Source organism: Dendrobates tinctorius, unplaced genomic scaffold, assembly GCF_039654945.1.
Source record: "Dendrobates tinctorius isolate UK_male_01 unplaced genomic scaffold, ASM3965494v1 ptg000070l, whole genome shotgun sequence".
NCBI classification, from domain to species: Eukaryota; Metazoa; Chordata; class Amphibia; order Anura; family Dendrobatidae; genus Dendrobates; species Dendrobates tinctorius.
In genome coordinates, this window is record NW_027361738.1 from 82,497,202 (window position 1) to 82,518,885 (window position 21,684).

Genomic DNA, 21,684 nt, shown 5'->3' on the forward strand with positions numbered 1-21,684 from the left:
GGAAGCAATTCAACACCGTGTATTACACTCCTCCACCAGTGGTACACCAACAAAGATCACTCCAAGGCTAAGGCCTATAATAAATTGCAAGGTCACAAAGAAACCCAAGGTAGCATCTAAAAAACTAAAGGTCTCTCACAGCTGCCAATGTTCTTGAGACCAGCATTAAGTGCACACTGAACAATGGTGCATAAGGCAGGATTGCAAGGAGAAAGCCACTGCTCCCAATCACAACATTGCATGTCTGCAGTTTGCTAATGATCCCCTGGACAAGCCTGAAGGCTATTGGGACAATGTTTTGTGTATCGAGGAGATCGTATGAGAGGTCCCTGATAGTGTTGATCGAGCAGTGAAATGCTGGCTTGCTAGGTACTTGAATCAGACACTCGGACGGGCTCGACTCAAGAAGCAAGCATAATGGAAGTGAATGGTAAAGTCGAGCATCTCTCTCTATCAGGGTTTGGGCCAGTTTGGCTGCATCTGGCCCATCATTGATGGAACAACGAATTCTGAGGTGTATTCGTAACTTCTAGAGTAAAATGTCAGATTGTCTGTTGATGAGCTGAATCTCAATAGAACGTGGTTCATGCAGCAAGATAATGACCCACGGCCCACACGTCGGTCTACAAAAGAAGAATACAGGTAAAGTTTTGGGAATGGCCGAGTCACAGTACAGGCCTTTGAGGGAGGCCGACATGATGAGGTGACATGTCTATAGAAGCTGGCAGGGCTAGGAGAGAGATTAATGGGTTAATGGTGCACGATGTGAGGGCTGAGATGAGGTCATGGGAAAAGGAGGGGTCAGAGGTGGGGTTAGGGGGACGATTGTTAGCACCGCTCCCCGTTTCGCCGCTCCCGCTGCCATACTCACCGCTTCCGCTGCTGGCCCGACTCGCTCCTCTGACGCATCCTGGACGCGCGCCTCTGCTCCCCTCGCTTTCCGGCGTCCGGCGTCCCGACGCTCTCCTCCACTCCCCTCGGCCGCGCGCACTGTGCCTCTGCGCACGCGCCGGAGGGATAAGCCGCACGCCTCTGCCGTCAGCCACCTGCCTGGCGTGACCTGACCCGGACCGGCCTCCCGACCTATCAGGGGCCACCACCAGGTATTTCAGGCCGCCCTCCCTTAGTGGAGGCACCTGACTATTGAGTTACCTCTCTGTTGTCTAGGCCGCGCTCTCTGCCGCTGTCTCCTTGCAAGCTGCGCGTTAGTTAACCCCTTGTGCCTCCTGCTAACCCCTGTGTCTCCCGCCTGTGTCCCCAGTGTTCCTCTGATACTCCGGCCTGTGCCTCCTGCTAACCCCTGTGTCTCCTTCCCTTTTCAGTTCGCCTCTTCCTGGGTCTCCGCCATTCTCCTCCGTCCTTCTCCTTCTCTCTCAGCCTCTGGACCCTGGTCATCCTGGTTCCTCTCCAGATCTTCCTCTGTTCCTCATCATCGGTTCACCCTCCTGAGCCGACCCCTGTCCTGGCTGCCGTGGCGCTTGAACTTCCCGAGTCTGTTCCCTAACGGTCTCTGTATAGGGGTCGGTCCACTTGGTGCGCTCGCTCGGGGAAGGCTCGGCGTCACGGCCCAGTGGGTCCACTCTCGTCACCTGCATCCGCAGCGTAACAGTATAGTCAGGCCATGGACCCCGCCGGGGCCGCTGCCCAAAAGGAGTTGGTTTTCCTCAGGGAGAACCAGACCCGTATTATGTCTTTCATGAAGACCATGAATTCCCGCTTGTCGGCCTTGCAGGCCGCTGACCCTGGTAACGCCTCCCAACTGGCCAGCCTCCAGCAGGAGCTGGTTCAACAACGGGACACCCAGTCCCATATTCTTTCGTACATGGCTTCGGTCGACGATCGGCTGCTTTCCCTTCAGTCGGCTGCCGGACGTGATTCGTCCCGCAGTTCTGATCCCGGACCCTCCCCGCCTCCCAGGCTTGGTAGACCGCCTCGGTATGGCGGCGACCCCAAGTTGTGCAAAGGCTTCTTAAATCAGTGCAGGTTGCACTTTGAACTCCTGCCCCAACAGTACCCCACCGACCGGGCCAAAGTTGCCTTCATTGTCTCCCATTTGGAGGGAGAGGCACTCTCCTGGGTAAACCCCCTGTGGGAGCGGGACGATCCCGTAGTCTCCAGCCTCCAGACCTTCACTGACACTTTCCGTAGGGTCTTTGACGAGCCCGGACGGTTGGCTTCCGCCACGGAGTCTCTTTTTTGCCTCACCCAGGGCACTCTTACGGTCGGACAATACGCCATCCAGTTCCGTACCTTGGCCTCTGAGGTGGGGTGGAATAACGAGGCTTTGGTTGGGGCCTTCTGGCGTGGTCTCTCTGGCAAAATTAAAGATGAGCTGGCAGGGCGAGATACCCCGACCTCTTTGGAGGATTTAATTTCGTTGGCCACACGCATCGACCTCCGGTTCCAGGAACGCGCTAGGGAGACTGCTAGGGATAGGAGACCGCTTAGACCATCTGCTTCTTTTCACAGGCCATCCAGCCCACGTCCTCCTGGGGCATCCTCCAGTCCGGCGCCAGAGCCGATGCAGGTGGATCGGGTCAAGTTGGCAGAACGGCGCCGTAAGGAGAGACTGATGGAGGGCCTGTGCCTGTATTGCGGCAGCGCGTCTCACTTCCTACGCTCCTGTCCTGAGAGACGTTATGCTTCGAAACGCGTAGGGATTAAAGGGTTAACTTTTTTAACCTTGTGTGGTTATTGAATCCGTCTGGCAGCGCACTCAAAGTCCAAGAATTTATTCCTTATTGAACTGTGGTACGGTTCCGCTGTGGACCGTTGGACGTGCAGCAGGCTGACTTACTATACAAGCTTTATTTTATCTTTGAGAAGGTGAGTTTAATACATTCAGTAATTGAACATTTTACCCGGATAAGACCCTATTGCGCTTTTGTTTCAACCTTCTAGTGAAAATGTCCTGAGAGACTGGGAGACTCCTCCACCTAGGGCAGGTAAGAGAGGCCGATCTAGGTGTGTCTCACTCCTCTCACCCCCTTACCCTTTCGGTTCAGTTGGTTTTGGGTCAGAGACGTGGTTCGGAGGTGGCCTATGTGGACTCGGGCGCGGCAGGGAACTTCATTAGGTTGAAGGAGGTGAAGAAGTATCAGATTCCCGTGATCTCCCTGAGGACTCCACGTGTCATCGCCTCAGTAGATGGAAGACCCCTACGAGAATCTGTGTTCCTGGTTACGGAGGAGGTGTGCCTGCAAATTGGGGCCTTACACCAGGAGCGGATCGCTTTCTACGTTCTTCCCAACCTTTCCCATGCTGTGCTGCTAGGTCTTCCATGGCTTAGGACACATGAACCTGTCTTGGATTGGCGTTCCGGTGAGGTCCTCTGCTGGGGGCATCCCTGCCAAGAGAAGTGCCTGGGGTCTGTCCGCCCGGCCAAACCTCCACCAGCCTCCTTGGGTCCCGAGGCTCTACCAGCCGCATACTGGGCATTCGCTGACGTGTTTGATAAGAAGGAGGCAGAGGTTCTTCCCTCGCATCGCCCGTATGACTGACCTATTGACCTGCGACCCGGGACCACCCCACCCCGAGGGCGAATTTATCCCTTGTCCCCTGCAGAGACTACGGCCATGTCCGAGTATATTCGTGAGAATTTAGCTCGAGGGTTCATACGGAAATCTTCCTCCCCAGCCGGAGCCGGGTTTTTCTTTGTAAAGAAGAAAGACGGTTCTCTCCGTCCTTGTATTGATTTCCGGGGCCTGAACGACATTACTGTGAAGAACAAGTATCCGTTGCCTCTCATTCCTGAACTCTTTGACCGGCTGCGGGGAGCCCGCATCTTCTCGAAGTTGGATCTACGCGGGGCTTACAACCTCATCCGCATTCGCCCTGGTGACGAATGGAAGACCGCCTTTAACACCCGGGACGGGCATTACGAATACCTGGTTATGCCCTTCGGTCTCTGCAACGCTCCCGCGGTCTTTCAGGAGTTCGTCAATGATATCTTCCGAGACTTGTTATACTCCTGCGTGGTGGTGTATCTGGACGAGATCATTATTTTTTCCCCGGATCTGGCGTCCCATAGGAGGAGTGTTCGTCTGGTCCTACAATGTCTGCGGGAGAATTGCCTCTACGCGAAGCTTGAGAAGTGTCTCTTTGAGCAGTCTTCCTTGCCCTTCTTGGGCTACATCGTTTCAGATTCTGGGCTGGAGATGGATCCTGAGAAACTGTCGGCTATTCTTCGATGGCCCCGCCCAGTGGGGGTCAAGGCGATTCAAAGGTTCCTCGGCTTCGCCAACTATTACCGTCAATTTGTGCCACACATTTTTCGTCCATCATCAAACCCATCTCCAGTCTCACTCGCAAGAGCGTCAACTCCTCGTCCTGGCCCCCGGAGGCTGAAGAGGCCTTTTCCTGCTTGAAGCAAGCCTTCGCGACTGCACCTGTCCTACACCGACCCGAGGCTAATAAGCCATTCATCCTGGAGGTAGACGCCTCTTCCACCGGAGCAGGTGCAGTGCTCTCACAGAGGTCCCCGTCCGGCCGACTGATTACCTGCGGGTTCTTTTCAAAGGCCTTCTCGCCGGCTGAGTGTAACTACGCCATCGGGGATCGCGAGCTGTTGGCCATAAAGTTGGCACTGGAGGAGTGGCGTTACCTTCTTGAAGGGTCGGTCCATCCGTTTACCATCTTTACCGACCACAAAAACCTTGCATATCTCCAGTCAGCCCAGAGACTTAACCCTCGGCAGGCCAGATGGTCCCTCTTCTTTGGACGGTTCGATTTTGAATTGCGTTTCCGTCCCGGGCCAAAGAATATCAAGGCGGACGCATTGTCCCGGTCTCTGCAGTCTCCTGATCTGATGGAGGAACCAACTCACATTATCGATCCCGCTAAGATCATCACTGTGGCCCCGGTGAGACTGATTACTCATCCTCCCGGCAAGACCTACGTCCCTGACTCTGAAAGAAAAAAGGTACTGCATTGGGGACATTCCTCTAAAATTTCCGGACATGTCGGAGTCAAGAAGACATTTGAGCTCATCGCCAGGATGTGACAGACTTCACGGCCTCCTGTCCCTCTTGCGCCAAGGTCAAGATTCCTAGGCGACCACCCGCCGGCCTTCTGCTTCCTCTCCCGATTCCCTCGGTTCCATGGCAGCATATAGGTTTGAATTTCATCACGGATCTGCCTAACTCTTCCGGATCTACGACTATCCTGGTAGCGGTCGACCGCTTCTCCAAGATGGCCCATTTTGTTCCTCTTCCTGCGCTGCCCTCGGCTCCAGAGTTGGCGAAGATTTTTATCCAGCACATCTTCTGCCTCCACGGCTTTCCACAGCATATTGTTTCCGACCGAGGTGTACAGTTCACCTCTCGATTTTGGAGGGCCTTGTGTAAACTTCTGGAGGTAAGACTGGACTTTTCATCCGCGTACCATCCCCAGTCCAATGGTCAGGTTGAACGCGTTAATCAGGTGCTAGCGTCCTACTTACGGCAGTTCTCTAACGCTCATCAAGACAACTGGGTCCATCTACTTCCCTGGGCAGAATTCTCCTACAATAACCATCCCAGTGAGTCATCAGCCAAGTCTCCATTTTTCGTGGTCTTTGGCAGGCACCCTGGTGTCCCTCTACCTTTGTCCGGTTCCTCCGGTGTGCCTGCAGCCGATTCCCTGACCCAAGAGTTCTCTAGGATCTGGTCCGAAACTAAGGAGGCCCTCCGGAGGTCTGGGGAGCGCATGAAGAGGCACGCTGACAAAAGACGCTTGGATGCTCCAACCTACCTCCCAGGTCAACAAGTCTGGCTTTCGGCCAAGTACATTAGGCTAAAGCTCCCTTCTTACAAGCTGGGACCGCGCTACATTGGGCATTTCAAGATTCTCCAACGTCTTAACAACGTATCTTACAAACTGGAGTTGCCTGCGTTGCTTCGGGTTCCCAACTCCTTCCACGTCTCTCTCCTTAAACCAGTTGTCCTGAATCGGTTTCACCCGGCCCCGAACCTTTCTCCTCTTTTAGTCACGTCTGATGACGTCTTTGAAGTAAAAGACATTCTGGCCTCGAAAAAAGTTAGGGGTAAAACCTTTTTTTTGGTCGACTGGAAAGGTTTTGGTCCCGAGGAGAGATCTTGGGAGCCGCAGGAGAATATCAATGCCCCACGCATTCTTAAGAGGTTTTTAGCCAGACGCAGTGGAGGGGAGTGTAAGAGAGGGGGTACTGTTAGCACCGCTCCCCGTTTCGCCGCTCCCGCTCCTGCTGCCATACTCACCGCTTCCGCTGCTGGCCCGACTCGCTCCTCTGACGCGTCCTGGACGCGCGCCTCCGCTCCCCTCACTTTCCGGCGGCCAGCGTCCCGACGCTCTCCTCCACTCCCCTCGGCCGCGCGCACTGTGCCTCTGCGCACGCGCCGGAGGGATAAGCCGCACGCCTCTGCCGTCAGCCACCTGCCTGGCGTGACCTGACCCGGACCGGCCTCCCGACCTATCAGAGGCCACCACCAGGTATTTCAGGCCGCCCTCCCTTAGTGGAGGCGCCTGACTATTGAGTTACCTCTCTGTTGTCTAGGCCGCGCTCTCTGCTGCTGTCTCCTTGCAAGCTGCGTGCTAGTTAACCCCTTGTGCCTTGTGCCTCCTGCTAACCCCTGTGTCTCCCGCCTGTGTCCCTAGTGTTCCTCTGATACTCCGGCCTGTGCCTCCTGCTAACCCCTGTGTCTCCTTCCCTTTTCAGTTCGCCTCTTCCTGGGTTGCCGCCATTCTCCTCCGTCCTTCTCCTCCCTCAGCCTCTGGACCCTGGTCATCCTGGTTCCTCTCCAGATCTTCCTCTGTTCCTCATCATCGGTTCACCCTCCTGAGCCGACCCCTGGTCCTGGCTGCCGTGGCGCTTGAACTTCCCGAGTCTGTTCCCTAACGGTCCCTGTATAGGGGTCGGTCCACTTGGTGCGCTCGCTCGGGGAGGGCTCGGCGTCACGGCCCAGTGGGTCCACTCTCGTCACCTGCGTCCGCAGCGTAACAACGATATAAAAAGGGACAGCCAAATTAGTGGGGCAACCATTTTAGGTACCCACTGGTCAAGATAAGAAGCTCCCACCTACCCTCCCTTTTAAGGAAGTTGAGGATTATGGGGGCGTTTTGGTGGGGTCTTTTAGAATGGGGGGTGATTTTATTTTTGTTTTGCCCATGCATTTATGTTTAGTTGTTTAATAGAAATTTGCCATGGCAGCGGGGCATGGGGGGGTCCTCAAAGTTGGTGAAAATGGAAAATGGCAGATTGTTGGGGGGATCTCAAGAGGTCCTGGACTCCCTTGGGTGAATTCTAATGGACGGGGGGGTCTATTCAGTCCCGTGGAGGGGATAATCAAAGGACCCATTAATGGGTTTTTGGTTCGGCCAGGTTAGTTATCTGCCTCCGAGCTGGTGCATGGCGGCTGGGGGGTAAGACTTAACCTGGGGCCAAGTTGGGATTTTAGATATTTGCAGTTTATGTTTTGGGCTTCGAGGACCATCCCCTTCTGGGACATTGTTAAATTGTTTTGTATTAAATGTTAATAAAAGACTGCTGCTGCTGTAGCCATTTAATCCAACTTACGTCTGTTGTGTTTTATTAGAGATGGTCACAGAAGATAGGCTAATAATGAGGTTGTGTGTGTGTGTGGGGGGGGTACAGAAGTGGGTATTTATTTTGAAGCTCACGAGTCACGGATACCCTTTGTCATGACCTTAATCCTAAGAAATGTTGTGCAAGGACCTGAAGTTCATAAGAGAAAACCCAGCAATATAACAGGCAAAGCTGTTTTGCAGGGAGAAATGGGCTAAAATTCCTCCGAGACGATGTTCGGACTGATCAACAATTACCGGAAAAGTTTAGATGCAGTTATTGACTCCTTTCTTTGATTTGCTTTTCTTTATCAGCTTTTAGTAAAAATCTGATATAGTTTTAAGTCAGATTTCAGCAGAACTATATGAAAGTCTGGAGGACTCACAAGCTTTCAAGCATCACTGTATATATACTGCATGGTATGTTCATATATATTTGCACCCTATGGACAACTTAATCCAACTTTACGCGATGCATTTGCATATTCTGGGGTTTAATATTTAGAAAACATTTTGGGGGATTTCTTACCGAAAAATGAAAAAAAAAAACATCTATTCGTGTCATATCTGAGCCTTCCATCAAATCATACTGTTACATCGGCGCCGTAATATGTTGCCATATAGACGCACCATGGCATCCAAGCCTAAATAGTACGTGGTAAATATATTTGTGCTTGTGCCGAATGCCTCCGCATAGGCTATAATACATTGTTCGGTACAGCAAATAAGGTGTGACAACATGTACAAGTCACAGGCATGCCGAAAAGGCACTCTATTATCTGTCAGCTGAATGGAGCCCTAGGGATATGTTTGACCCCTGGCGTAGGTGGCTCTGACATCATGTAAACATGGCCTCTACTAGTAATTAGTATCATCAACTCACTTCTCAATTTAAGGGGGAAAAGCCTTGTAACAAGAGTAATGGTGTTGGGTAAACTGTGGCACTTGGCTTCTGGTGGTAGGTGGTACATCCTTACGTGCCCTTTAGCATTCGTTCAGTTGATTGGTATTCCTGATGAATTCCCCATACACATGAATGCTCGATTCTGGCGAGCATGCATGTGTTTATTTTTTTATTGAGGAGATGGGAGGAAGCTGCTTATCCTTCCTTAGACCATAATAATTGGCATTAAAATTCAACCTGCTTACCTTCTCTCACATAGTGGAGAGTCGAGGGGTCCTCATTCGTAATAGACAGCCAGGCGGTCTTGGTGAACTAGGCTGCCATTAAAGGATTTTTTTTTCTAAAATTTCAAGTTATCATCTACCCATAAGATAGGGAATAACTCAGTGGTTGACCCAAGGGGTTCTGACTGCTGGATCCCCCAACGAATCCAAGAATTATTCTACGGTAGCCCAAAAATCGGGCTCTGTAAAACCATTTTTTTTAATGGAGTGAAGGTGCTCGTGGTCCGTCTTAACATCTGCAATTGGACTGGTAGTAGAAAAGAGCTTGTACTCGGCGTCCTCCGACAGTCCTATAGACGATGAATGAAGCATGCTCATCTCCCCTTTATGGAGCCCTGTTCTTGGGGTTTTCTCAGGTTCGCTGGGGGATCCAGCAATCAGATCAGCGACTAATCCAATATTCTATGGATGGACTGTAAAGTTGGCCATACACATTGGATTATAGAGTTTTTTTTTCCAAAATTGCAAGTTTTCCCCTTATCCTGTATAACTTGCGATTTTGGGAAAACCTCTTTAATCCAATGTCAATCGTCAGCTCATATGATAGGACTGGAGTTTAGGACCCCCTTGGTAGTTGCTATGATGGGAGTTTCCATCCTGATGCCATTGTAATTTAATGGGGATTTAGTAATATTACCTTTTCTATCCCTTCATCATCATGTAGGAGGAGGGGCCTCCGCCGAGTACCGGGGCCGGAACCGAGGGGACCGTCTTCTAGGTTCCTAGGGGATCTGTTTCCGGGGAGCAGAGTTAGGGGATGGACCGCTGAGACTGACAGGGCAGTTGGGGGAGGAGTCCAGATAAAAGGGGCGGAGAGGGCCAGTCTGAGTGAGTCAGTAGAACGGAAGAGAAGGAGGAGGAGTCCTTGTGAAGGCCAGGGAGCCAGAGCCACGAGCAGCAATCAGAGAGGAGTACAGCGACAGGCGGGACACGGCGCTGAGCCTACCGACAGAAGAAGACTGCTGCCTCACTCCAGCTCGCGGCTGCGGCCTACTCGCAGTCATCTGCGGCCGTCACCGCCTCACTCCAGCTCGCGGCTGCGGCCTCCTCGCTGCTGCCCGCAGCCGCTGCCGTTTCACTCCCGACCGCGGAGGTGACTTATCCTTTGCTGGCTGCAGGTGCCACCGCCCCGCTCCAGTCCGTGGTAGGGGCTGGGCCAGCGCCCGCCGCAGATCCACCAGTGCAGCCGCAGGCTGCGCCTGTGGCCTATCAACCACCATTTAGCACCGCCACTACCAGCCCATCAGGGAGTTGCGACCTCCACTCTCCCACTCCCAGGCGGTATCCCGCTGCCTCCGCTGGGGGACATTCCGCCAAAGAACTCTCTGCGGGCCTGTTGTGCCCCTGCTTCTCCTGGGCGTCAGAACGCCCAAAGACTATGCCAGATCCTCAGTGGCTGGGCCCAGTGGCTGCGATGCCGACACACCGTCGAACAGGACGCCGAGGGACGTCAGGACGGATAAGTGACACTTAGTAACTAAGGACCCGTAGTCGGCCATTCCGCGGCCCTATAGCGACCGGTCTTTGCCGGAGTAGTCGCGTTCTCCCAATCCGTGTTTATGTGTATTTGCTCCCTGCAAGGACAACTACTGTTATTTTGTTTGGTTGCTTAGAAAAGCCCTAATGGCATTTATCTCTAAAAGTTACTATCTAAAGTTTAACCTGTCTCGCGCCTCGTCACTGCATCCCGCGTACCTGCAATTACCAGAATCACATAAATATCTACCGGAGAGTAACTTGGAGCGAAAGGCGATGTGTCCGGGGTTGTATGTACTTGCTCAGTTTGCATTTATAGCTAAAGATAAACAGGGAAATGCAAACAAGGCGCTCCAACAATACAGGTCTGTGTCAATATCTGCTGCCTACTGATTACTAGACTGTGCATGGCACTGTGTACGGGGGCTGGATGTGCACCTCTAGTATCAGTGACAGTAGAGGAGGGTGATGTCACCATTTATAACTCCTGTTATATATGGACATCGCCTAACTTTTATGACCTGTCTGGTTGTGATTTTTAATAACTTTACAATCCATGATCAATAAACTAATAAATCGCTCAGCTGCAAACCCAAAATTAAAGGCGATTTTCAGGGACCAAAAATATGCAAAATATAAACGACTTTAAATACTTAGCTGCTTATATACCTTTACTTGTTCTTCTTGGGTTATTTCAATTCCCAGTCTAGCCCCTTATGATACATTGACCGAGAAGGGTCTGCTCCGGTGAGGGTCCATGCCGCGACCCATCTGGCTCTACACCATACAGGACAGCATGTAAGCACAGCAGTGAGTTAAGGGGGCTGGCTTTTTTTTTTTTTAAAGAAAAGCCAGCCCCCGTAAAACACTGCTGTGGTTATCTGCTGTCCTGTATTGTGTAGAACCAGATGGCTCGCGGCATGGACCATCACTGGAGCAGATCGAGGAACCAGAGCTAAAAACTATGTTACATGACTTATTATTTTAGGTTCGTTTCCGTGAAAAAAATTTCTTTGCTGTTTAAAGGGGTTTTCCTATTTGACACATTTATGGCAGAGATGGCAAAATCTGTCCGTAAGTGGTGGCCACAGGTAGCATAGCCGGCTGTTCGTATAGTGCTGGAGTTAAGCAAAAGATTTGCAGGACCCCGGTTTAGTGAGCGCTAGTGATGAGCGAGCGTGCTGGGGTAAGGTGTTATCTGAGCATGCTCGGGTGCTAACCAAGTGTCTTTGGCGTGATCGAAAAGTATGTTTGAGTCCCCACGGTTGCATGTCTCGCAGCTGATAGACAGGGATTACCTGTTTGTTAGACAATCCCTGCATGTGTTGCGGCTGTCTAACATCCTCGAACATACTGTATTTTTCCAGCACGGCTCTACTGACCACCTGTGACCGAACAGATATTCCCTTTAACTATGCATATCCCTTTAATGTGGGAACAATTTAGATAAAAAAAATAAAAATTAACCTCTTTCTGCTTTTTTTTAAATTTTTTTTTTTTCTTACAGTATTTGCCACCTGCTCTGCAGTGAAGCTAACCGCACCATCTCCAACCATCCATGGCATCGAGGGGCAGCCTCTTACTTTGCCCATCCATTATGACGTCAACGTTCCCGCATCCGCCGTGCAGATCATTTGGCTGCTTGAAAGGCCGCCGGCCCCCCCTGCTTGTCTGCTGACGTCCATCAATCACACATTTATACCAGATCTGGAATTCCAGCACAAATTTACAATGAATCCGCCCAACGCCTCCCTGCTGATCAATTCATTACACGTGAGCGATGAGGGGAACTACACCGTTAAAGTCAACATACAAGGGGAGACCACCATGTCAGCGACACAGAAGATTGAGGTCACTGTGCACGGTAAGTAGCGCTGACCCAGCGCTGATCACCATTCATCATTAGCGGGATGTTATGATTGAGTCACCGTAGGAGGCAGACACAAAAATAGAAGCTACGTCCAGAAAACCAGAGAAGTTGGCAACTATCAGATTGCAGACCCCTGAACCTATCAACACAACTAGCAGTAGCCGTGGGAGGTTCCTACGATGCCCTAGACCCCTCGATCACAGCCGGAGCGCTAAATAGCCTAAAGACAGAAAAGGAAATCTAAACTGCCCCAGAGCAGACCCCAAAGTAAAAGGCAGCCCCCAAGATATAATGACGGTGAAGCAAGATGAAAAAACACTCACACAGATAGAAAGATAGGCTGAGCAAACGATGGGGCCCAAGCTAGCTAAACAGAACAGGAAAGGAAGGTTGCTGTCTGCAATCTGCCAAAACCCTATCAAAGACATAAGCCAACAAGCTGATATGAAAAAGACCCTGAAGCAGCTAGGCTTCAAAAACTAAATCAGCACTCAGGTATTTTCAGAAGACAGAGCTAAAGGAATTCAGCACACCCCAGCAGGGAATGGCAGAAATCCAGAAAAACAAAGCAAAACAAAGTCTAAGCACAAATACAAAAGGCCGAGCAGAAAACTTAGCTTTAGAGGAGCAGGAATTCAGACTGGTCTCCAAGGATCCCACAGAGAAATCACCCGCAGGGCAGAAGGGCGTCGGCAGCCTTATATCCAGTCAGTGACTCCACTCAGCCAGTCATCATCATCAGACTCAGGTGTTTGATAATCAGGCTCACTACCTTTCTTTACCAGACGAGGGAGTTCCTCGGGCCTCAGTAGTGAAGGGGAAAATGAACTCACAACAGCGGGAGTTTCAAAAACTTTTTTCTTTCTTTACTTTGTTGTATTTCTTGACTCTTTCAAAATGTCGAACACAGTTCATGAATTTTGCATAAAATAAATGTTTTTTATTTCTATCTTTAACCTTTTTTTTCTTTCCGTAACTTTGTAACTAAAAAAAAAAATAAAAGTTGCATGTTCTACTAAAATTTTGCAATATTTTCAGAAAAATTTCAGACATACATAAAATCACTCCCCGGCGAGGACACTGGAAAACATTTATACAAAAATGTAGCCACTTTATAAAAAGTCACAATTAATAAATCTGTCAAAAATATTTGTAGATTTCTAAAGCCACACAACGGGGAACAGTGAAAAAAAAACCTCTAATAAATTTAAAATGAATTAAAAAAAAGGAGCAAGTTAAAAGAAATATAAAGTGCGAAGGAAAACCCCAAAAACTAGACGAACAAAAAGGTGCATATGCAATAATGAATCAGGCCGCTGTTTTTTTTAGGTCCAATATTTATTTCTCACTTTATTTTTACTGGGATCAGAATTTTGTATTTCTGAAACAGAGCTCCAAATTTCCTGCATAGACCTGGAGTTATAGAATATCATTCTGGCTACCTGCAACCTCCACTAGGGGGAGCTCACTGCTTAGTATGTTATTATTAAGTTTGACATATAGACAAAATTCAGTAAGTGTCTAAGCTCCCCCTAGTGGTGGCTGCAGGTAGCCAGAATTATATCATTTTGATTTATCTATGCAAGGAATTTGGAGCTTTTTTTAACTAGAAATACTAGACTCCCACATCTGTAAAGAAAGTCATAAACTTAGAATATTGGACATATTTAGATAAAAAAAGGGTTAATATGAAAGGGGTTGGCTCCGGCCCTATTTCATCCAGCCCCATCACCCCTGGTGTATAACATATGGCCCCACTACCCCAGTGTATAGCATCCAGCCCCATCACCCCTGGTGTATAACATATGGCCCCTCTACCCCAGTGTATAACATCCAGCCCCATCACCCCTGGTGTATAACATATGGCCCCTCTACCCCAGTGTATAACATCCAGCCCCATCACCCCTGGTGTATAACATATGGCCCCTCTACCCCAGTGTATAACATCCAGCCCCATCACCCCTGGTGTATAACATATGGCCCCTCTACCCCAGTGTATAACAGCCAGCCCCATCACCCCTGGTGTATAACATATGGCCCCACTACCCCAGTGTATAACAGCCAGCCCCATCACCCCTGGTGTATAACATATGGCCCCTCTACCCCAGTGTATAACATCCAGCCCCATCACCCCTGGTGTATAACATATGGCCCCACTACCCCAGTGTATAACAGCCAGCCCCATCACCCCTGGTTTATAACATATGGCCCCTCTACCCCTGTGTATAACATCCTGCTCTATTGCTTTAATTAACGTGACAGATCGGCCGGTGGTGCAGAGCTAACTGATACCAGCGCGGTCCTGTAATAGAAGCCACTGGGCTAACAAGTCCGTTCCTGACATTTCTCCCTCCTGAATCTTTTCCCCATCACCTGTGAGTGATATTATTAAGAAGTCGAAGGAACCTCAGCAACTCAGCCATGAAATGGAGACCTCCTCTGGTATAACATCAGAACAAACACGAGAGCTTCATGGCCGAGCAGCTGCATGTAGCCTTACATCACCAAGCACAATGCCAAGGGTTGGATGGAGTGGTGTAAAGAAAAGTGAAAAACCGCATTGCACCTGTCCAATTTTGCAGCTATGTTCCATTGAAGAGAATGAAGCTGAGCTGCAATACCTCATACAACCCGAGGATGGTGCTGTTTTTGAAAGAAAACAGCCATGTTTTTGTGATCATGGACAACCCCTTTAACCCTTTCCGATAGGGACTTTTTTTTTTTATTTTTACACTTTTGTTTTATTCCTTCCACTTCTTCCAATAGCCATAACTTTTTTTTTTTTTCACCATACAAGGGTTTGTTTTTTGCAGAATGAGTTGGACGTTTCAGTTACACCATTCATTTAACCCCATGATGTACAAACAAAGGAGAAAAACATTACAAGTGGAATGAAATGGCGAAAAAAAACAATATGACGTAAAAAATGACCTGACAACATGATTGTTTAGGTTCATGTAACTCAAATCGGGCCAAAATGATAACTTTTTTTGTTTTTCATGTTTTAGTGTCCAAAAATTTCAGAACTTTGGAATAAAGTTATTTTTGGTTTGTTTCCAGAGATCTATAGCTTTTTGTAGTTTTTTTTTTTTAATTTTTCCTTTGATGGAGCTGTTTAATAGTTTTTTTTCACCTTGGCAAGCTGAAGTGTTTTTTTCTTGGGTACATATGGTGATTTGATCTTTTTTACGGTAATTTTTTTGGTAGAGGTGCGTCATCTGAAAAGTGGCATTTCGGGTAATTGTTTACGTCGTTCATCATATGGGTTAATTAATTTTCTATTTTCATAAATCGGACTTTTACAAATGTGGTGGTGAAAAAAACTAAATTTCCAATTATTTTTAACTGGGTAAGGAGGGGAGGGAATGATTTAAACTTGTATTAGGGGGCGTGTTTGGGATTCATGGTAGGAACGGCGGGGGGCTTTTAACAGGCTCCCAGATACAATGCAACCCATCAGCCAAAGGCCCAATAGACCAGTCGTGTGGCATGATACCTCCAAGTGATTGACAGTGGCATTTAAGTGTTTTTTCAGCATCAATCGTGGGAAACTCTGGTGGCTTAGAAGCAGATGCTGGCTGTAAAACACAGCCGATATCCTTGTGTATAGAGCCGACTCGGCTCCTATCGAATCCAGACAATGCTCTGTGAGCTCAATCCACCGCAGAGGCCAAGGGAGCACTGGGAGTCACGCCTCCCCTGCCTTTTTTGTGCTGTCATCGGCTCTGGTCTGGTTCACACTTTGCACAGCGCTCCTCTGGGGCGACACCTTTTTTACACTATGGATTTCCTCGGCAGTCTGTACATGAAATTTTGTAAAATGTTTTCCACGGTGCTGCAAATTTGACACACAAATGAATATCTTCTGCCTGTCTTATCCATGGGAACTTACCATAAGACTACCTGCACATAGAGCTTTTGGAGAATTTTTTTCTGATCCAAGGAATACAACAGCTGGTCATGAACTAGACAAGACCTGGCGACACGTCTCTGCCGCACCCCGCCATGCCAAGGCTTCACTCATTTTGTCGAAACTGGCGTAAAATGTCAAAAGTTGCAAGTTTTTGCACAAATCCAAACTGTGAATTTTGTGATATTTATTTAGTTTTTCAAAGCATCTTACACCACAATACTGGCAAAATGAATTGGGGCCAAGGTCTTTTTGCTGAGGTTTTGGAGAAGAAGCTCAAAATTCTTGAGGAGGATTTGGGGGAGTGTGACGTTTCAGGAGCAGATAACGTCTAAGAGTGGACCCTCTAGGTCGCGGATCTGGAGCCCCCGGGCCGAGCACGCCAGGTGATGACCGACCCCTATACAGGGATCATTAGGGGCAGGACCGCAAAATTTTCCTGGAGTGTCTTCTGCTTGAAAAACAGACATTTATGAGACCTGGAAAAAAGACTCATATCCTCTACAATCAGGAAATTCTTGAACACCTCCCAAATTTCGTGATCAGTAATACAGCAAAGACAGGGAGGAGGGGGATGCAGCTTCAGTTTCTCAGTAAAACAGTAACGGCATGAGGAGGGCCAGGAATCACACCGGGACATAAAAATATTGTACTTGGGGCTCCCTATAAATCCCAGAAGTGCCGAATATTCACCACATACCAAACCCAAAACCGAAATTACACAAGTGACGCCACGGAAAGTTCCCATACCAATTACCACAATTAGTCTGATATTGTACTGGCCGGACATTTTTGTGGTATTTGCTCTACGTTGGGTCTTCCAGGTGTAACTTTAGGAACAATAGTAGGCAAATAATAGACATATATAAAAGGTGAGAAAAAGACATCTGTTACCCGGCCACAGTCCATGAGCAAATACAAGACGCTGAATGAAAACCATCATTTACAGAAACCTTCTATGAGCGATGTCAACAAGTTCTGAAACCAGGAAAAATAAGATTTCCAATCATTCTAATAGTTTCTGATAAAAATAACTGCAAATTAGCTCTCATGCAGGACAAAAGGGACCATAGCAAACACCTCCTAGAAGTATCTACCCTCTAAGTCAACGTCCAACCCTTTAACAAACCTTGCAACACAGCCAGGGATAAATATCGAGCCAGAAACACATTTACAGACAACCTGTTTCGGATTTTTCACCCCTCATCAGTGTAGAACAAAGTCTGGTTGAGTGCAACACCTTTGAGGCAATGTGGGGAATTTCTGGTTCTCCTTAAAATGAATCTGTCAGCAGGTTTTTGCTATGTAATCTGACAGCAGCACGATGTAGGGTCAGTGACCCTAATCCTGGCGATGTATCACTTAGTTTACTGGGTGCAGCAGTTCTGATACAATCAGTTTTCTCTGTTGCAGATCTAGCAAAGCTCTGAATACTGAGCACTGTATAACCCCGCCCACACCACTGATTGGCTTCTTTCTTTGTACACTGCATAGTAATAGAAAGCTGCTAATCAGTGCTGGGGGCGTGAGGTTGGACCAGGAGGCACGAGGCACCTAGACCTTTAGTGATAATATCCTGTTGTTAAACACTGATTGTTTTGAATCAACACCACACACCCCAGTAAGTGACACAATGCTGGAATCAGGGTCTTTGCTCCGACATTGTGCTGCTCTCAGGTTGAATAGCAAAATCCTGCTGACAGATTCCTTTTAAAGAGATCTGTTGCTTAAATCAAGTTTTGGTGTTACATGGATTTTAACAAAAAATAACCAATTGCCAATGTTTCTTTTTTTTATATATTACAATCTTTATAAAAAAAAAATAAAAGATTAGAAATTTAGCAGTTTTCACACTGGCCACTGGGGCGATTTTCAGACTGATACTTCCTGTCCTTTCACGAAGAGTTTTCAGCAGACTTCTTATCAGCAGAGGCAGAATTACAATAACTGATAACACCTTTATTACCATCTATTACACAATTACCATGAGTGTTTCCTAAGTTATTCTCATATGCAAGAAAAAATAAACAAAAAAAAAATCCAAACTTCTTCCACCCATCAAGTAGTTAAAAATGGAAAGCACAAAGAACACAGATGACATCCGTGTGCTCTACGTTTTTTTTCCAGTGAGTTTAATTCATGACGTGGGCAACATAGAAACATGTCTCTTGTATTTTAATTTTTTTTTTTGTGGTCCTCAAAATCTAAATTTTTGTCCAGCACCTGTTAAGCTCTAGTTTCACCGCTGAACGTTGCAACAGGTCATTTGAAAACGGGTTGAGATTTCTAATCCAGGTCACCCCCATATGGCTCAATGCACACAGGTAAAATAACACACAATGAAGGATCCGGTTCATCATTGCACTTGTGCCTTTGTTTAATTTTTTTTTTCATCTTTTTCATTTACATTGTCTCTTAGTTTGCGCCTTCTCAAATTCTATTTTATGCCTTCGCCCTTCACCTGTTTTTTTTTTTTTTGTAAATATAGACCATTGTGGGTGAGGTTTGATTGCGGTTTCCAGATGTTTTCTGCGCCAAATAATCAGTTGCAACTTTTTAAAAAAGTTTCCAAATTTTGGTGCAAGTATACACTAGTCCTTCCTCAAGTGATTTTATGTATTTTTTTTTTTGTACATTTGTTTTGCTTTATTTTAGCAGAACATGTGACTCTTTAGTGTAAAAAAAAAAAACAGGCTTCACACAAAAAGCATATTTGATTTTGTGCAAAATTCATGAACCCCCATGTGCCATTTCTGAAAAATTTGGAGCAAAAATTGTCAACAAATACCAACAAGGCCTAAAAAGTAGGGACTTACAAAAAAAATACCCAGAAATGATAAATTGAACCATACTACTAAATCTAAAAATTTATGAAATGTAAAGTAAAAAGGATATAAAGAGTAAAATAATAGCAAAACTGCCAGTAACCTTGTTACCCATAGTCATGATATTAAGAGAGGGAGGAGGGGGATGCAGCTGCAGTTTTTCTGTTAACTTGATAAAATAAAAATACAAAGCACCATACATAATATTTTTCCATCTCTACATTTTATTTCCTCTTTTTAGTTCCGGTTTCGCAGCCCGTTATTGAGAGCGAGCCGTCGTACGGAGCGGTGGAGTATGTGGGGAACCTCACCTTTAAATGTCATGCGTTGAAAGGGACCCGAGTAACATACGTATGGCTGAAAAATGGGAGCCCCCTGCAGAACAGCTCCAGCTATAGCTTCTCCCGGGACAAGTCCATCTTCTCTATTTCTCCGGTGATGAAGACTGACATCGGGAATTACAGCTGCCTGGCCTCAAATTACATCAGTGAGATGGAGAGTGACAGCATCGTGCCCACCATATACTGTGAGTGATCGGGTGCTGTATCCCCGTATTGACAGCGTATAGAAGGGGCACTTTTGCTACGTACACTGGGGGGCAACCTCATTGTCATTACAGAGCAGGACTACAATAAAAAGTTTTACCAGTTCCATAAAACTACAGATGATAACACAGGGTCACACCCAGGTGCTGGGGAGGGACTACTCCTCCGCCTTCCTCCCTGACACAAAGCATGCTCACTAACCTCTCCCATAGCACATTACTAGGGTTGTTTTTTTACTGGTAGAGACTATTCTGCCACCGATGTACATAGGTGAGAAGTGTCTGATGGATGGGAACACGGATCTCTGTACAAGCAATGGCAGGTAGTGTTACTCGCTACCCTTCCATCCTATTCTTGACCAACTGCACGTGGTAAATCCGGGATGAACGATGCAGTGATGAATTTTAAAATGTTTTATTCACAGTACCTTGATGAGATAAAATAAGAGAGAGAGGCATTATGGGAAATCACATCTATAATATATGAACAACATATTATAACATTGGCTAGTAGATGGCAGCAAAGTACAACAAATACTGTACCATAATCTATATCATTAAGGAATGAATTAATACATATAACATTAGGCAAATGTCTCTGAAATGGCTGGAAGCCTTTATGGACAAGTAGCTGAACAGCAGAGAGACATCTTATATTTAGGTGACTGTTGAAAATAAAAACACATTGGAAAAAGGACTAAATATAATTGTCTGGCTAATGACTAATTAGAAAGGGGAACATTTCCCAGAAATAACATTCATGGTTCATGAGGACCACCCTTGGATTGTCGGAGGGAGTTGTGGGTTTGCATTTAGGGGATCTGGTCTGAGGCCTGTATGTAGGGGGGCCTGGTCTGAGGCCTGTATGTAGGGGGGCCTGGTCTGAGGCCTGTATGTAGGGGGGCCTGGTCTGAGGCCTGTATGTAGGGGGGCCTGGTCTGAGGCCTGTATGTAGTGGGCCTGCTCTGAGGCCTGTATGTAGGGGGGCAGATCTGAACCCTGTATGTTGGCTGGCCTGGTTTGAGACCTGTATGTAGGGGACCTTGTCTGAGGCCTTTATTTAGGAGGGCCAGGTATGAGGTCTGTATGTAGGAAACCTGGTCTGAGGTCTGTATGTAGGGGGCCTGATCTCAGGCCTGTATGTAGGGGGGCCTGGTCTGAGGTCTGTATGTAGGAGGCCTGGTCTGAGGCCTGTATTTAGGGAGCCTTGTCTGTTGCCTGTATTAAAGGAGCCTTGTCTGAGACCTGTATTTAGGGGGCCTGGTCTATGGCGTCTATTTAGGGGGCCTGGTCTAAGGCCTGTATTTAGGGGTCTTGGTCTGAGACCTGAATTTAGGGGACCTTGTCTGAAGCCTGTATTTAGGGAGCCTTGTCTGATGCCTGTATTTAAGGAGCCTTGTCTGAGGCCTGTATTTAGGGGGCCTGGTGTAAGGCCTGTATTTAGGGGTCTTGGTCTGAGGCCTGAATTTAGGGGGCCTTGTCTGAAGCCTGTATTTAGGGAGCCTTGTCTGAGGCCTGCATTTAGGGGGCCTGTATTTAGGGAGCCTTGTCTGAGGCCTGTATTTAGGGGTCTTGGGTCTAAGGCCTGTATTTAGGGGGCCTGGTTTAAGGCCTATATTTAGGATGTTTGGTCTGAGTTTGTTTTGTAGCCTGTTAAGGACTAGTCCAAGGTTTTATTTAGGGGGTCTGGTCTGATGTATATAGCTAGGAGGGATTGGCCTGAGATGGTATTTAGGAAGTCTAAACTTAAGTTTTTATTTAGAGGGTCTGGTCTCAGGGTTTTTTATTTAGCAGGTTTGCTTGAGTTTGTATTTAGAAGGTGTGATATGGGATTTGTATTTCGAGGTCCAGGACTAATGTCTGCATTTTGGGGGTCTGGCTTCAGTCTGTTATTACGGGGCCTGGTCCGATACTTGCTTTTAGGAAGTCTGGCCTCAGTTTTGTGTTTAGGGAGCCTGGGCTGAGTCCTCTCTATAATGGATCTGGTGTAGGGTCTGTGTATAGGGCGTCTGGTCCGATATTTGCATTCAGTGAGCCTGGCCTCAGTTTTGTGTTTAGGGGGCCTGGGCTGAGCCCTCTCTACAGTGGGTCTGGTCTACGGTCTGCATTTAGGAGGCCTGTCCAGAGTCTTTATAGGGGTCTGGTCTGGGGTTTGCACATGTAATACTTTCCATCTCAGACCCTCCCCGATGTCACCTCTACTATAATGTTTAGGGAGACTTCTGTAGTTCAGGTTAGCGGCTCTGCGATTAGTGTAAGTCTTTCACAAACATAACCCAAAACTCTCGTTATTGCCTAAATATAATGTATAGCCAACGATCGCACCTCCTTT

General features: G+C 47.6%; 1 protein-coding gene across 1 annotated transcript in view; it reads left to right on the forward strand.

Moving 5' to 3' along the window:
* HEPACAM2 (HEPACAM family member 2) overlaps positions 1-21,684 on the forward strand; it is a 107,665-nt gene that overhangs the window by 29,518 nt on the left and 56,463 nt on the right. The window contains exons 2-3 of the mRNA XM_073582035.1: positions 11,711-12,067; positions 19,050-19,334. Of these exons, the coding sequence (XP_073438136.1) occupies positions 11,711-12,067; positions 19,050-19,334 (642 nt within the window). The remainder of the gene's footprint in view (positions 1-11,710; positions 12,068-19,049; positions 19,335-21,684) is intronic.